Genomic DNA, 18,857 nt, shown 5'->3' on the forward strand with positions numbered 1-18,857 from the left:
ACAAGAACAGCAAGAAAATAGGCTGGCGGCTAAAGAACGCAAAACCGCGCAGTTAGATGAAAATCCACCTGGACAGCGAGAGTCAAAACATATCAAAACTGAAAATGATAGCGATGATGATTGGGTTTGGGATTTTGACTTGGATAAGGTCATCAATGCCTACCAGATTTAAGTTAAAAAAACAAAGGTTCGTCGATATGTACTTCATAGTGACGCTGAAAAATAAAGAAGAAAAAGAAAACTGAAAAAAGAAAAAAGGTAAAAAACTAAAAAAAAACTAAAAAGAAAAAACACTCAAAAAGAAATTACAGACCGGGACACAAATGACGACCGAGACAGAGGGAATATAAGTGACGACCGGGAACCTCAAAGAGAAATTACAGACTGGGACACCCGGACACAAATCACAACCGGGACACAGGGAATATAAATGATGACCGGGACACAGGGACACAACTACAACGGGGACGCCGGGGGCACAGGCGGGATATATAAATGACGACCGGGACACAGGGATTGTTCGAATAGAAATTACAGACCGGGACACCGGGACAAAAATGACGACCGAGACACTGGGACACAGGGAATATAAATGACGACAGGGACACTCAAACAGAAATTACAAACTGGGACACCGGGACTCAAATGACGACCGGGACACAGGGAATATAAATGACGACCGGGACACAGGGACACATCATTAGAATAATGAGGTATAGATCTGAATACGGATTGTTTTTCCCATGGACAATTATATGTTGCATGTTCAAGAGTCAGTAAACCTGACAATCTATTTATAAGCACAGACAATGGGACAGCGAAGAATGTTGTATATTCGCATGTTTTACGTAGTTAAAAACATATATTTATATTTATCTCTATTCACAGGTGGGACACAGGGACACAACTACAATGGCGCGTAACTAATATGGCGCGTAACGACTTACGCGCGCGGGGGGGCTTGGGGGGGCGCGAAGCGCCCCACCAACTAGGTGTTGGGGTGGCGCGAAGCGCCACCCCAACAGCTAGTATATATATATATATATATATATATATATATATATATATATATATATATATATATATATATATATATATATATATATATATATATATAAATATATATATATATATATATATGTATACTATATATATATATATACATATATATATATATATTGTGATTCCTCGGCACGCTTTCTGTTCTTACTTTCTCTATCAGCCGCAAGCCTGTTTTCTTGCTGTTCTTGTGATTCCTCGGCACGCTTTCTTTTCTTACTTTCTCTATCAGCCGCAAGTTTTTCGGCATAGACTCTTTGAGCAGCTTCCTCGGCTGTTGCCATTTTAGGTTCTTCAGTCATTTTACAATTAAACATTTTTCCGTCCACGATCTTCTTACAATTAAAAATTTGTCTTTGAACGATTTTCTTAAATACCTTTAATGACGTCATCGTCATAACAAACATGACGACAACTAACTTCATGACGACATGACGACATGATGACATGACGCCACTCGACAGACATAACCCACAGACAACTTATTTTTATATATATAGATTAATAAAAACGTTCGTAAAAACATGAAAAGTCCCAGTTGCCTTTTTAAGTAGCCAAAAATTGGAGGGCAATTAGGCCTCCCCCCACCCTTTTTTTTATTAAATTATCCGATCAAAACTATGAGAAAGCCATTTAACAAAAAAAAGAAATGCAAATTTCGTTTTAATTATTCATGTGCGGTGAGCCAAAATCAAAACATGTATTCATTCAAAAACGTTCAGAAATTAAATGAAAAGCAAGTTTTTTTAATTGCAACTAAAAATCAAAACGAACAAAAATTATTCTGTATATGAAAGGAGTTGTCTCCTTCTCAATGCCTCGCTCTTTACGCTAAAGTTTTTATTGTTTTAAAAAAGGTAAGTTGTGAGAAAGAGTCAAACTTTAGCGTAAAGAGCGGGGCATTGAGGAGGGGACAATTCCTTTCATATACGGAATAATTTTTGGTCGTTTTAATTTTTAGCGTCACTCTATACTTGAAGTTAAAAACCTTTGCTTTTTTTTATTTAATTTTATAATGTGAGAGGATTTTATGAATTAAGTAGGGAGTATAGACGGATGAGAGTTCTGCGTGGACACTCTTCCTTAGATCTATTGCTTAGGCGTAGCTTAGGTTCCGGCCTGGGGACAAATGATAACGCACAAAAGAGTCAAACTTTAGCGTAAAGAGCGGGGCGTTTTTTTCTGTAAAATTGCTGAAAATTTTACAAACTTCTGAGGAACCATTCGTATCCGTTTTACGATCCCCGTACTTTTTTTTTCCGAATATCCGTCTTTGATCGTTACCGAGGTACAGATACCTAATAGCAAAAAAAAGCTACAGATCACTTCCAAGTTTAAAAAATTGAAAAATTTGAAAGGTTAGCTACATCCCTGTTTTATACTTTAGAGACAAAGGATATTGAATTGTCAACATTATCGATTATGGTACTTTGCTTGAAAGGTTTGAATTTCAGTGTGGGTGGGGAAAATACAATCCTTTTTATTCTGTCGTAAGAACTTCGAAATTGTGCCTGATGTCAAGGGGAGACTACGAGACCCACGCAAACATTATATTAACAGCAAGAACAAATAGACTATGGAAAAGAGAGAGAGAGAGAAAGTAAGACTTGTCGTCTGTTCAATAAACAAGACGTGTAGGTGTTTTTATAGATTTTACGACGACATTGCTGATATAATTCCTTTCTGAAATTCAAGAAAAATTAAATTGAATAAAAACCAATTCGGTGGAAGTGAACCATGGACAATTGAAGTAAAGCCAAGGTAGATAGTCTCAGTGAGAGGCGAAGCTAGCATAAGCCTTTTTCAGAATTGTATAAAAATGATGTCATTTCTCTTGTTGATTAAATAAAAAAAAAAACAATTTTTTTTTAACTGAAAGTAAGTAGCGACATTAAAACTTAAAACGAACAGAAATTATTCCGTGTATGAAAGGGGCTGCTCCCTTCTGAACGCCCCACTCTTTACGCTAAAGTTTGGCGCTTTCTCTCAATTCTACTTTATTAAACAGTAAAATACTTTAGCGTAAAGAGCGGGGCGTTGAGAAGGGAACAGCCCCTTTCATACACGGAGTAATTTCTGTTCATTTTAAGTTGTAATGTCGCTCCCTACTTTCAGTTAATAAAGCTAGTTGTTTTTATTTAATTTCTGAACGTTTTTGAATTAACGTATGTTTGATGTTGGCTCTCCGCACATAAATTATTAAAATAAAATTTGTATATTAATTTTTTTTTTGGCTAAATGGCTTTCTCTTAGTTTTGATCAGACGATTTTGAAAAAAAAGGGGCGGTGGAGGAGGCCTAGTTGCCCTCCAATTCTTTTCTTACTTGAAAAGGCAACTAGAACTTTTAATTTTTAACAAACGTTTTTATTAGTAAAAATATACGTAACTTAAGAAATAACTTGCGTAATGAACTTTTATATTCTTGCATTTTCATTATGTATATGAGAGGGTATGTCCCCTCGTTAATACCTCACTCTTTACACTAAAGTTCAAATTTTGTCCCAACTCTTTAAGAATGACCCCTGAATCAGAAAGGCCGTAAAATAAATAGTTGAAATTACTAAAAATACTTTACGTAAAGAGCGAGGTATTTGGGAGGAGATGAACTCCTCATATGCGTAATAATCTCTGTTCGTTTTAAGTTTTAATGCTGCTCCTTACTTTCAGTTGAAAAAACTTCTTCATATTTATTTTTTCGTTGTTTTTTAATAATGCTAGAAAATCCTGCGCCCCCTTCATTGAATTTATCTTCCCCCATGACATATTACTCCAAGGAAAGATCCTCCCATGTAGCCCCCTTCCCTCAACACCCCCAAAACAAAATAATCCCCCCTGAAAAACGTCTGTACACTTCCCGATAACCATTACTGTATGTAAACACTGAAGTTTGTAACTTGCAGCCCCTCCCTCGGGAACTGTGGGGGAGTAAGTCACCCAAAGACATAGTTATTATGGTTTTTGACTATGCTGAACAAAATGCTGATCAAAATCTCAAAATTTTGATCCGCTGACTTTGGGAAAAAATGAGCGTGGGAGGGGGCCTAGGTGCTGTCCAATTTTTTTGATCATTCTAGGACACTCGGTCGATACAATAACCCCTGAAAAAAAAAAAAAAAAAAAAAAACACCACCCGTGATCGGTTTTCTGGCAAAAAAACGAAGTTCCACATTTTTGTAGATAGGAGCTTGAAACTTTTACAGTTAGGTTCTTTGATACGCTGAATGCGATGGTGCGATTTTCGTTAAGATTTTATGACTTTTAGGGGGTGTTTCCCCCCTATTTTCCAAAATAAGGCAAATTTTCTTAGGCTCGGAACTTTTGATGACAAAGACTAAATTTGATGAAACTTACATATTTAATATCAGCATAAAAATCCGATTCTTTTGATATATCTTTTAGTATCAAAATTCCGTTTTTTAGAGTTTCGTTTACTATTGAGCCGAGTCGCTTCTTACTACAGTTCGTTACCACGAACTGTTTGATAGATAGTATATCATCCATCGTAGGGCAGATCTATGGTATATAGGTATGAAGTAATGTCAATTCAAATGAGCTTTGCCTTATTGGGGAAGCCCACTGGAATTGCAATGGGATGACCGAAATTTGCTGCTAGTATTTCGCCGTGAACTTTCTCAGATCAGTGATCATTTCGCTTTTGACGAAGTCCCACCAGAATCTCACCGAACTCTTTTGTGTGGACACGAAAGCTGTTTTCCTTCTTGTGAGTCCTTTCAAAAACCACTCTGCCCGAACAAAATAAATTATCGGTTTTGAAATCGAATAGTTCCATCAGGCGATTTGAACTCCTCCTCTGGGACTCATTTTGCTTGACTAAGAGTCGCAAGTGCTGGTCAATGGCCCTTGTATTTGTGTAAGAACTTCGGCATGACTTGTGAAAACAATCCCCCACAATAGCCGTGACACCAGTTCGTTTTCGCATTTTACTTGATTCGTTTATGGTTCTCGCTTATACTTCAGTCACAACAACTTTCTCGTCCGCTACGAGTATTTCTTTCTTACAGATTAAACAAATCATCATTCTAGACTAGAATTCCACCCCATAAAATGACGTAACGAGTCACTTTAAGGGAAACGACAGTTAATTTTAAAATTTTCAGGTATTTTTCTAGTTTGAATTATCTCTAAGATTATCACTCAGACACCAGAAAATTATCACTTTGAGGTTAAACCACAATCTTACTTGACTACACACCGATTCGAAATATTGTAAAATATGTATATTAAGCTTACTGCTTTTCAGGTGTCTTTTGCTAAAGGAAAGCTAACTTTTCTTTAGGCACCAGAGACGCCTATGTTGCTACAGGCTTAGTATCTTCAAATTGACTTAGAAATATTATGGAGATGATTAGAGAGAATATAGATAGATTATGTTTTTTTGTCTTGTTTGAATAGGTACGCGATAATAAGACATATGACACGTGTTTTATCTGAGTGATAAATGTTCAGTGATCTTACTGCCTCTCTAAATAGTGGTGCTCTACTCTTTATACCGTAGTGCCATATCACACTTTTCATCACTTTTATCACTATCTTTAAGTTTTTCCTGGATCTGCTTTCCACATTGCGACTCAATAGGTTCTTCTGAACTCTTTGTAGAATGTGTTTACTAAGATCAACATTAAGTAAATTATTTATGTAGGAGGAAAAGAGCTAAAGCTGTTGCTGATGAAGAAGAAATAGAAGAAGAAAAGATTGAAGCAAAAGAGGTTTCTACCGAAGACGAGAAAGCAAGAGTAGATGATCTTTGGTCCAGTAAGGCAATTTTTTTTATCAGTATTTATGCATTTTGAGCAGACTTTAGTAGAACGAGACACAATTTATAGGCTATTCAACATCTTCCTTCATCATTGAAGCACAAAGGACATAAAATAAAGACATTCTTTTGCCTCTTGGACTCATCTCAGGGCTATTCGTTCCCGTAAAGTGTAATTTTCCAAGATTTTCCTATAGTAGTTTAAAATTATAAAGTTTTCGGGGCAGTACCAAATTCTCGTCAGTGTTGCTGCGTTGAACCATGAAAATAAATGAGAAAAACTAATCAGTCAAATCTGACAACGCTTTTCATCCGCAAAGATTTCAGATATTTTAATAATATTTTGATTCCTAAAGACAGCTACACCTTCAAAGAAAAGGTACACCTTAATCAGCTGTTTGGTCCTAGCTTACTTTTTGGCTGATTTCTCCGCCAAAAGCCAAAAATTGGCTGATTTAAAAAAAATTACTATCTACTTCTACAAAAGCTTCATTATTTCGTATGGATGTTCTTTTCATTACAAAAATTAATTCTTGGTTTTCCCCAATTTTTAAAGATGTATCGGTTTTGTAAGTTTCCATTAAACCAATTTAACTAATCAGATCTCATTTTCACTTTCCTTGGTGCTTTAATAATTTTTTCCAATGTTCTGGCTTATTTAAGCTTTATGTTACACTTTCGAGAATCCACGTTTCGTGATGTTCGGGCTTGGTTCTTTTTAAAAACGCGATATTTTTATTTCTTTCTTTTATTAAATGGAGCTCATTCTCACTTTTAGCGAAATATTAAACAAAACACTAATTGAGAAGCAACGGGTTTTGAAATCTCAGAAACTTTGAGATACAAAAATATGTGTTTCCAAAATTAAAGTATCCAGGACAGTGACCATGAGATTTGATTGTTTGAACACACAACCCTGAATATTACAAAAGTGTTGGAAAATTGGAAATTGACTTTTGGATGAAAAGATTTTGGATGCAGGTGGAATGTTTAGAAAGAAGTCACGTGGATGACAAATCAACAAAATAAGAAGCTTAAAGCACATGGCCCCAGACAGCTTAATAACTTATGGCTTCCATTTGAAGGTGAAGTTGTCCTAAGGAATAAGCAGGTTATTAATGTTTGAATTTTCACGGACGAAAAGCGTTGTCAAGTTTAACTTATCGGTTTTGCTTATTTTTTTATGATTGAACGAGGCAACAGTGACAAAATATTTTTGTGACCTGAAATTTTCATAATTTTAAAACACCAAAAGAATAATCTTTGAAAATTGAGGTTCTCTGGAATGAATAGACCTGAGATGGGTCCAGGGAGCAAAACATGCTTTCATTTTGATGTCCCTGGTACTGAAAACAGTACTGAAACATAACTAGATGCCAGGTTTCAACCCAGCATAATCCACAAATAGGTTTTAGTATTTTGCGGGCATATTCAGCAAGGCTCTATTAGTGCAAAAGAAACAAGGACTAACATAGCACAAACAAAGTAAAATGACATAAATTATAATTATCTCTTGGACAGTAGCGTAAATTGAGGGGGGGGGGGCAAATTTGGGTTTCAATATCCAGGGGCAAGCTGTCGTTTATTCAGTTTTTCTGATGCAAATACCGGAAGAGGGCATTTTCAATGGAAATGTCTCCAAAAATGCTATTTATCAAAATCTAATCCCCCCCCCCAATTAACGACGCTATTTTTTTGAACTGGTTGTATAAAGCATAGCGTGGTTACAGTTGTACAGCTTAAAATGTGATAGTGTTTATATTTTACCTTTACGATGAGACTCTTTAAATTAATACTCTTTTATGTTTTACTTGTTTTATGTTTTACTCTTTTATGTAATACTCATTTGGAAAACGATTAGAAATTAAATTTTAAAAAAACGAGTTTTTCTACTGAAAGTGATTATGAATAGTGAAATGAATAGTAATTACTCCGTTTGAGAAGGGGTTGCCTCCTCCTCAATACCTTGCTCTTTACGTTAAAGTTTCAACCTTTGTTCCAATGAGGCCCAAAAACTTAAAGCGTTAAGAGCAAAATATTGAGGAGAGGGGCAGCCCCTTTATATACGGAATAATATCTGTTCGTTTAAGCAGGGCTCTGTTGTATTCCCATTTACTTGAACCATTTCGATGGACTTTGTCCTGAAGAACACGACAAAGGCTTTGGGACAATATGGAATTAAACGGAAATAAAATATTTTCAGGAAATAAAATACTGCATTCAATGGAAATGCATCCATAAAAGCTATATATCAAAATCTAATCCCCCCCCCCAATTAACGACACTATTTTTTTGAACTGGTTGTATAAAGCCTAACGTGGTTACAGTACAACTTGAAATATGATAGTGTTTATATTTACCCTTTATGATGCGACTCTTTAAACTAATACTCTTTTATCTTTTACCCTTTCGTTTTATGTAAACTGGTTGCCAAGGGACGATAAAGTTAGGCTAACTATATTCTGAGTAGTTAACAATTAATACTAGAAATGTCATGCGATAGTTGACAAAATACGGAAACTCCTAATAAGTGCTCATGATTCAGATTTCTTTGAAGGAAAAAGAAGATAATTCTTTTTGATGTGACATTAAGCCCAAATTTTGTGAAACTGAGAGCTAGATTGGTAAACTTGTTAAAGGGAGGGGATGCAGGGAAAATAATCATTTGAACATTCGACCAAAAACAAAGAAAAAAAATTATTCCAAGTGTGGTTGAATTTCAGCCAGTGAAAAAAGCTAGATTAATTCATAATATTAATATACTACAAAATTAATTAAGATTATTGATATTATTGTTAATTAATATTAATATAATTATTAGTAATTAATATTAATATAAAAAATTAATATTAATATAAAATTGATATTATAAAACTAAATTAATAAAATAAAATTAATGTCAATATAAAATTGATGTAGTATTTGAAGATCAAACTGAATAATATTCAGAAAATTAATTAATATCATCTAGCATTGAAAGTAAGGAAAATAATATGAAAAAAACTTCGTTTTCTTAAAGAGTTAAAGAGGCTGCGTCCCAAAGTCGAACCTTAAAACGTACAGGAATTAGAAGAGGCAGTTGGGGGGCTGCCGCCCCCCAAACCCCCAGCTTTTAAAGACTCTTTTGTACAGGTTTTTTGTTTTTTGCTAACCCCCCGAGCTTGGCTTCGGAAAGGCCCTCTTTTAATTAACAAAAAATTGAAATGAATGAATAATGGATTAACTTCGAAAAATGTTAAACACAAGAGGACAGGAGAACCATTGCGCCGAAACTAGTAATTAGTAACAATGAAGTCCCCCCACAAAAAAAAACCTGTACAAAAGAGTCTTTAAAAGCTGGGGGTTTGGGGGGCGGCAGCCCCCCAACTGCCTCTTCTAATTCCTGTACGTTTTAAGGTTCGACTTTGGGACGCAGCCTCTTTAACTCTTTAAGAAAACGAAGTTTTTTTCATATTATTTCTGTACGTTTTTCTACAATCCATGGTGGATGTAATTTAATAATTCCTGTACTCCTCGTACAGGAATTAGGAGAGGAACCCCCCCCGCTTTTAAATCATTGTATAAAATAGGAAAAAAAATAGATAGAATGACCGAAATGTTTCTTTTGCTCATAAGAAGCTAATATTCTGTTATCTCTCAAATGATAAGCTGTCCAGGTGTTATCAAAATTTTTTTGATGTTGTGAAAAAAAACCGCCCGTAAGGGACTTGAACCCTTGACCCGAGGATTAAAAGTCTCACGCTCTACCAATAGAGCTAATAACTTGCATGTGTGTAAATATAACTTCTCAATAAATTTTAAAAATTTCAAATTAACATGGGCTCTTATGGAGAGAAATCCGTTAATTAAATAGCTAATGCGTGGTTTCTGGAAAACAGGGAAGGAGTTATCGGATCGAGCTGAAATTTCGCGGATAAGCTCCTTGGCCGTAGGGGACCTTAACTTGTGAATTTCAGCCCGATCGGACAACGTTAAAGGGGGGCTGGGGTTGACGGGTCGAAACTTTCGGCCAGATTTTCCCCATGAAGGAAAAGTTGGAGGGGGATGAAATTTGGCAGGTTTCTTAGTTGGAGCTTGGGCTACGAAATGCATCCCTCCCCATCCCTCTGCGACCACTGGAACCGAAGATCGCTTAACATTGTCGTGTGTCGCCTCTTTATAGAGGCACGAGTGTGCCTCCTTGATTAGGAATAATTTTCTCAGTGGCATCATTTGGAGTACATAGCGCTACGCTCCTTCTCGCCTAGACTCACAACCCTCCAAAAATTAACAAACTGGTAGGTATTAATTTAAAATTGCATAGATATAAATTTTTTTTTAGCTTTCTCTCTTCCCCTCCTAGACCAATGCTTAGCCTTTACCCTTCTACCATTCAGAAATTATGGAATTGAGGAGGAAATAAAAGAGGGAGTAAATAATTAAGGGGGAAATTAAGGAGGGAATAAGTATCTCCACTAAGCCATCCTCGGTGCTCAAAAAAGGTAGGAAAACATGTATAAATAAAAGAGAAGATGTCATGTGTACCCAGTGTTGTCTGAGAACGAATGTAATTATTTGAAATAGCTTAAAGTAAACATGTTTTTTCGTGTCACAATTTACGTCTTCCTTTGTTGATAAGGTTATTATTTTAAATTTGGTATAAGCCGCAAATACACCTAAGAGATATCGTCATGAGGAGTTCATATTATTGTGTGGGCGCTAATAGCTTTGCTGGATGTGATACTGTGTGAAACATGGTATTATTGCCCACTGACTGAATCACTACCTAGTGTGAAGGAGATGGCGGGTCCCCACTGGATCCCCCACAAGGGGGTCTTCATTTATGTCAGATTGATTCTAGTAATTTAATCAAAAAGCAATTAAACCTTGATTTAAAAGAAAACAATTGCAACAGAGTTTTTTTTTTATTTGTTTATTCTATTTTTTTTTTGTTTATTCTATTTGGCACAGCATACAAATTTGCCTACGGATTTTAATTTAAGTGCATTTTGGGATATCTCTGTCTCTCTAGCTACTACTTTTCTTCATATCTCATCTCTCCGTTTTTACTATTTTGAACGTATTGTCTTATAAGCTTCCGTCCAGTTTTTGGTTGGTTGCCAGGGCCTTGAGAAGGGTGATAATGCGTTAATTTAAATTATTATATCATATGTTCAAATTAAATCACCTGGCTATTAGCATACAGGAATTTGTCTTGTACCGATTTTGCTTTATATTTATCATTTTTTTATAGAAAAAAAATATCCTGACGATTTTCTGGATAAATTTCCGAATAAAAATTATGAAAGACGATTAATATTATTATATAAAGGATAAAAGAAATAATAAAGGATAAAAGACAATTTTCTGGATAATAATTCTGGATGTATCAGGTTCCAGAATTGTTTTTATAGCCTTTTTAGCTGATTATAATTTTTGATACAAATCGTTCAATCATTTACTTTGCAGCTAAGAATATCAAAATCCTACTGTAAGATTTTTATGTAGGACATGTGTATAGGGTCGTGTCTCCCCCCCCCCTGAGCCTCTAAAATGTCTAGGAGTTTTACGATTTTTCCATGTTTCCTACACTGTTAGAATAATTTGCCTATTTTGGAGTTTTGATGAATTGTGTAGCATTTGGCTTGCCTTACCATGTTTCAAGTCGTCCCCGTGATTGAAAGGAAAAAAGAAGAATAATATGAAATAAAAAAAAATCGAGTTACAAAATTTAAGAAAAAAAGTCGCCTTTTTTGTTAACTCGGTAAAAGCTTAGGTAAGACTAATATGGTCGGTTTGATCAAAATGTATGTGTTTGTTTCTTTTTCCGATGACACCTTTTAGCGATATGGTTGAGATATTTCAATAGTAGACTGTCAACATAACAGTTTTGTCGAAACATTTACACAAAATTTAAATAGTCATCCAATTAAGCATTGATGAATAAGTAAAGAAAATTCATATAATTAGCTATAACAAGTCTTTTAATATAGATTCAGTATAGAAGCATAATTGAAAAATTTATGATATTCAATTATTTTAACAAGATGTTCAATTCTTAAAACAATTTTTTTTAGTTTAGTTGTTTGGGGGTAGACATAATTTAATAGAAATATATTTGTCATATTTCGTCAAGTAACTGATGATGCTGTTAAGCTTACACAAAAAGAAGAAGGGTATTCTAAAAGCTGGATGTACCAGCGACTAGGCACGTAATTGGTGTGGGGAAGATTTTTGTGCTGGAAGTCCTGTAAAATCTAATGACTTGTAGTTGTCCCCCAATAAAGTGTTTGTATTTTCCGTATTATCCACGTTTTTTTAAAATTTGTCCTTCCCGCCTCCCGAAGTCTTATGCCCTTTTCCTAAATGCATTCCTGCATAAGTGCCCGCCAGTGATATAGCTGCCGGCCTTATAAAGCGACATAAGCTTGCTCTTAAACATATGTAGCACGACTCGAGAGAGATTGAAATGCCTATCACAGTTCGTTAGTGTCTGTGAGGGAGAAAAATTGCTGTCTCTCTTTTCATAATCGATAGCCTACACGTGGCATGGAAATTCCTCAGATTCTTAACTTCAACCGAATGTGCTACCGGTAAAAGAACAACATCAACTAGCTCGTGGTAAGGAATTACAAGTAAAGGATGACACGTGTCTATAGTAACCGTAATCCCAAGAGATAGAATTTTGGAAACAATAAATCAAAAGAATCTCATATGGAATCATCGCATATGAAATTACCATTTAATTAAATAAATTCAAAATTATCCATTAAAATTTACATGTTGTAGAGAATTTGCGCAATTTAAGGAAAAGGGGGAAACGCCCCCTAAATGAATGCGATCTTTATGAAAATTACAGAATCATATTCAGCATGTCCAAGGACCCTATATCGGAGTTTTATGGTCCTATGTGAAAAATCACTGAACTTGACATTTTTCTTTTCGATAGATCTGACAATTCAGATATATTGGCCCTTGGAAATCGGGTCGATCTATTCACTTTAAGTTGCATTCCACTGTCTAACATAAAAAAATTGCAGTCCCTTTGAGTTTTCCTGAACTAATGATGCTAGGACTGTTTTGAGAAAATATTTAAGTTGTAAAGATTGTATTTTAATGTGAGTTTTTTTACATTCTTCGTTTTTCTTTTTCTTTTGTTTTGCCGAGGACGGCCCTTGGATATAGGGTCGAAATATTTATTTAGAGTTGCATTCCACTGTATTATGTAAAAAATTTCCATGTTGTTCTACTTGTTGTTTATGATAGAAAGGCAGTATGGTCTTCGTCGCTATTTGACCAAGAACCTAAAACATTCATGGTGTAAGAGGGATAAAGAGAGAAAAAAAACAATATAACGGCGAAAAAAATAGTAAGAGAATAATCCACAATAGGAAAGAAACACTTCCTTTTATGATACAGTGCAGGTCGCTGAAAATCCAATTATGTATATCCCAGAAGTTGTTTAATGTTTCCTTCAAATCGACCCTATTACCCTCAGTCTCGTTCTGTTTGAGGATAGAATCATTCAAAGGGTGTTAAGGGGTTTCGATACCATAAAGAATCGGCTTATCTCGTCCATTATAAACTTTTTAGCTTGTGTCAAACTATTTAGAATTGATTGGGCGGTCTTGCCATAACTTGTAGAGACTGGTTAAGTGATCTGTATGAACGGCAGAAAACTAAAAGCCGACATATACTTTCCCTGGAATCCTAGAAAAACCTTGTAACATCTCTTGTTTTCTGGTGGAGATAGATATATTTAGTTTTAGGAAAACTTCTATCATTAGAAAATATAATTTTTTTTTCGATCAAACGGAGCGATATTTTTTTTTTTAATTCAGGAAAGGGTTGTCCCTTAAAACGTTCTAGTATACCAGCTTGGAACATGGCCAAGATCACTTCAAAACAAATGTCATTTGATCAGTTTGACAGCTCTTCGATTTTTCTGTGGTGCAACCCCCTTTGAATAAAAACTTTGCCGACAGAATTCCATTGTCTTTTCAATCAAATTCCATGATCAAATCACAAATTCTCAATAGGTTTCAATGATAAGTAGTCCTCTTGGAGAATTCGCTAATAGACCCTTTGCCTTTGAGACAGTCAGCTGACGTCGAGGCTCACAAAATAATGTTTAAAGTATCAAATTCTCCTAAAAAGTGTATCATTACCGTTTACACTCAAGGTGAGGGAATATGGGTGCGAGGGTATGAGGGTAAGGAAGCAACAATACTCTTTTCTTCGCGACTCGAGCGGCATTTCCCTTTGTAAAAATGGTAGCGTTCGGTTTCACTATTAAAAATATAATGGGAATATATAAAGTGGGCCGTATATTTATCCATCAGGGGATTGGTGTATCTTCTTTTAATACATTACTACAAATATACGTTAGTTATAGTTCTGTCAATTGCTAAAAATCCTTGGTTATAAAAAAAAAATGGAATCGAATCCCAGATTCTGTTTGTAAGAAAAAGTGAGTATCTACCACCTATGCTTATTCAACGCTTACATGCTGTGAATGTCCTGTCTTTTATGAGATAAAAGAAAATCTTTCTTCTGTCGTGTGAACTGAAGTTGATGAGAATAAAAGAGTTTACTCTCCAAGGATTGCTAAGATTTGAAAAAATACCTATTCCCTGAGCAGCCTTCAAGTTTTTTCCATCTCAATTTTCTTTAGAGTTTTTCTGCCCCTTAAGGGAATTGCATAAGGGTAAAAGATACTATTCAAGAATGTCCAATATATGTCTATATGTTTTTGAAATAGGTTTTATGAAGGACGTTGGGGGACCGGTGAAGACAAGTAATCCATCCGTTTCTACTTCTGTTGGTGTGTCCGTGTCAGATAAAAGAGAGTCCAATGCCGTTAAACCTTTAGAGAAGAAGAAGACAGTGACAGAGATATTCAATTTTGCTGGAGAAGAAGTCAAGTAAGTTCTTTCTTTATGTAAGCCAAAGTAAATTTTATGGAAGGGAGTGGGGGAAAAGTAGAAACAAATTGTTAGTGTGTTTAAATCACTAAATCTCTGAAAATAGCCTTTAACAAACCTCTAAAATATTCTGTTAGTCTATCCATATCAGATAAAGAAGAGTCCAGAGCCGTTAGACCTTTAGAAAAGAGCAAAACAGTGAATTAGTAATTTTTTAAATTAGTAAATACTAAAATGAAAATACTAAAATTAATTTTAAAATACTAAAATCAATTTTAAAATACTAAAATCTGTAAATAATTAAATTACTAAATTAGTAGTTTTTATGGAAGGGGTGGGGGAGAAATAGAAACAAAATGTTAGCGTGTTTAAACCACTAAACCTCTAAAACTAACCTTTTATAAAACCCCTAAGATATTTAAAACTAAAACTCTTGTGCCTCTAAAGTTTTGAGCCGAATGGTCTCAAATAACAGCATCAAAATGTGTCGAAATGGCAAATAAGAACAAAACAAAATTGTTTAAAATGCACTGTCTGGACTAATTTGATGGGAGTTAGGGGGGGGGGGGTTACAACCCCTATCTTGTTAGGCTGAAACACTTACGAGTCTAATTTTGTGTCTTGGACTATTTTCGTGCTTTTGATTAATTTTTGTCTTTTGATGACTTTTCTTTCGTTTTATAACTAGGGGGTAAAATAAACTATTATTCAGATAAGACACTTGAGTACTAGTTTGAGACTTACTAAAGATGGTAAAACTTCGAAGCCATTAGTTGGTAAAACCGTGCAGATACCCAATGATGACTAAGCAAGGCCCACTAGGCATGTAATCTCTTCAATGATGAGAATCTAAATGTAGTCCGTGTCTAAGGGCTGCCAATCAGTATCAGAGAACATATATTTAACAGAGGCTGTCCTATCGCTGTTTATTTACTAATTACTGAAGTGGTCATAAAAAAATGTACTTTTTTTAAACAACAATGAAATTTTTGTCTTTCTTTATGTGTATTGTATTCAAATTTCATCCCAGATTATCAGGCCTCTTAATCAAGCTGTTCTCGAAACAATGGAGGGGAGTGGGTCCTAGGATCTCACTTTGGGTCCATCGTTCAAAGTTTGAAATTCCCTGAATACTTTGATTTTAAACATGTCCACCTTTCTTCATAAAATTGGGGCATGGGGTTGTAGGGTCAGAAACTCGCTCTTGTTTGACTTTGTTTCAAAAAGGTAAGCTGCACCATTTCCACCTTTCAATTAAAACAGCAAGCCATTAACAAAGACTTTAATTAAATTAAATTAAATTAAATTTAATTTAATTAAATTAATTAAAGACTTTAATCAAGTTTTTTCATTGTTTGAACGATAGTGACATACTTGCCTTTCTTAAAGTGAGTTTTTCTCAACTTCAACTAGAGCTATCAGGCTTCTCAATCAAATTTGTCCCAAGGCATTGGAGGAGGAGTCCAAAGGGGCCAAGGGGGAGCCCAAGGAGCCAAGTTTGGTCTCTTCAGTCATGCAGTTTAAAACTCCTTGAATTGCTGGTTTCAGCAAGGTGTAACATACCCACCTTTCTGTATAAAAAATGAGGAAGGGGCTGAAGAGGGCAACGACCCGCACTTGCTTGATTTCGGTTTTGAAAAGGTAATGTGTAACATACCCACCTTTCTATATGAAAAATGAGTAAGGGGCTGAAGAGGGCAACGACCCACACTTGTTTGATTTTGGTTTTGAAAAGGTATTGTGTAACACACCTACCTTTCTATATAAAAAATGAGGAAGGGAACGAAGAGGGTAACGACCTATACTTGTTTGATTTTGGTTTTGAAAAGGTAATGTGTAGCATACCCACCTTTCTATATAAAAAATGAGGAAGGGGCTGAAGATGATTACGACCCGTACTTGCTTGATTTCGGTTTTGGAAAGGTAATGTGTAACATACCCACCTTTCTATATGAAAAATGAGGAAGGGGCTGAAGAGGGCAACGACCCGCACTTGTTTGATTTCGGTTTTGAAAAGGTAATGTGTAACATACCCACCTTTCTTTATGAAAAATGAGGAAGGGACTGAAGAGGGTAACGACCCGCACTTGTTTGATTTCGGTTTTGAAAAGGTAATGTGTGACATACCCACCTTTCTATATAAAAAATGAGGAAGGGGCTGAAGAGGGCAACGACCCACACTTGTTTGATTTTGGTTTTGAAAAGGTATTGTGTAACACACCTACCTTTCTATATAAAAAATGAGGAAGGGAACGAAGAGGGTAACGACCTATACTTGTTTGATTTTGGTTTTGAAAAGGTAATGTGTAGCATACCCACCTTTCTATATAAAAAATGAGGAAGGGGCTGAAGAGGGCAACGACCCACACTTGTTTGATTTTGGTTTTGAAAAGGTATTGTGTAACACACCTACCTTTCTATATAAAAAATGAGGAAGGGAACGAAGAGGGTAACGACCTATACTTGTTTGATTTTGGTTTTGAAAAGGTAATGTGTAGCATTCCCACCTTTCTATATAAAAAATGAGGAAGGGGCTGAAGAGGATTACGACCCGTACTTGCTTGATTTCGGTTTTGAAAAGGTAATGTGTAACATACCCACCTTTCTATATGAAATCGGTTTTGAAAAGGTAATGTGTAACATACCCACCTTTCTATATGAAAAATGAGGAAGGGGCTGAAGAGGGCAACGACCCGCACTTGTTTGATTTCGGTTTTGAAAAGGTAATGTGTAACATACCCACCTTTCTTTATGAAAAATGAGGAAGGGTAACATACCCACCTTTCTATATGAAAAATAAGGAAGGGGCTGAAGAGGGTAACGACCCGCACTTGTTTAATTCCGGTTTTGAAAAGGTAATGTGTAACATACCCACCTTTCTATACAAAAAATGAGGAAGGGGCTGAAGAGGGCAACGACCCACACTTGTTTGATTTTGGTTTTGAAAAGGTATTGTGTAACACACCTACCTTTCTATATAAAAAATGAGGAAGGGAACGAAGAGGGTAACGACCTATACTTGTTTGATTTTGGTTTTGAAAAGGTAATGTGTAGCATTCCCACCTTTCTATATAAAAAATGAGGAAGGGGCTGAAGAGGATTACGACCCGTACTTGCTTGATTTCGGTTTTGAAAAGGTAATGTGTAACATACCCACCTTTCTATATGAAATCGGTTTTGAAAAGGTAATGTGTAACATACCCACCTTTCTATATGAAAAATGAGGAAGGGGCTGAAGAGGGCAACGACCCGCACTTGTTTGATTTCGGTTTTGAAAAGGTAATGTGTAACATACCCACCTTTCTTTATGAAAAATGAGGAAGGGACTGAAGAGGGTAACGACCCGCACTTGTTTGATTTCGGTTTTGAAAAGGTAATGTGTGACATACCCACCTTTCTATATAAAAAATGAGGAAGGGGCTGAAGAGGGCAACGACCCACACTTGTTTGATTTTGGTTTTGAAAAGGTATTGTGTAACACACCTACCTTTCTATATAAAAAATGAGGAAGGGAACGAAGAGGGTAACGACCTATACTTGTTTGATTTTGGTTTTGAAAAGGTAATGTGTAGCATACCCACCTTTCTATATAAAAAAATGAGGAAGGGGCTGAAGAGGACAACGACCCATACTTGCTTGATTTTGGTTTTGAAAAGGTAAGGTGTAACATATCCACCTTTCTATTGATGTAAAAAAAAAATCACCAAAACCGTCAAGCTCCTCAATCAAGCTTCTTCAGCCTCTAAACAACACTGATATATGTATATAGCTTTCTTTAAATGTATTGTTCTCAGCTTTTAGTTAAAATTGTCACGCTTCTCAGTCAAATTGGTCTCAAAACAGAGAGGGCCAAAGGATCTCACTTTAGGCCATTCCTCATACACTTTAAAGCTCCTTGAATACTGATTTGAACAAGAAGTAATATAAAATCTTGCATCTAAAGCTATAAGGCTTATCAATCAAGTTGTTATCAAAACAATGGAGTTGGAGTGGGCCCTAAGGCATCACTTTGGGTCCTTGGTCCTGTAGTTAAAACTCCTTGATTTTAGCGAAGTTTTTCATCTTTCTATATAAGAAATGGGGGAGGTGGCTCAAGGAGTCGAAATTCCGCGTTCGTTTT

The 18,857-nt window shown here is 35.6% G+C and overlaps 1 protein-coding gene across 1 annotated transcript in view; it reads left to right on the forward strand.

The window, feature by feature from the left end:
• Positions 1–18,857, forward strand: part of LOC136042190 (craniofacial development protein 1-like) — an 80,061-nt gene that overhangs the window by 20,650 nt on the left and 40,554 nt on the right. Inside the window, exons 3-4 of the mRNA XM_065727121.1 lie at positions 5,721–5,833; positions 14,575–14,737. Of these exons, the coding sequence (XP_065583193.1) occupies positions 5,721–5,833; positions 14,575–14,737 (276 nt within the window). The remainder of the gene's footprint in view (positions 1–5,720; positions 5,834–14,574; positions 14,738–18,857) is intronic.

This window comes from Artemia franciscana, unplaced genomic scaffold, assembly GCF_032884065.1.
Source record: "Artemia franciscana unplaced genomic scaffold, ASM3288406v1 PGA_scaffold_74, whole genome shotgun sequence".
Classification (NCBI taxonomy): domain Eukaryota; kingdom Metazoa; phylum Arthropoda; class Branchiopoda; order Anostraca; family Artemiidae; genus Artemia; species Artemia franciscana.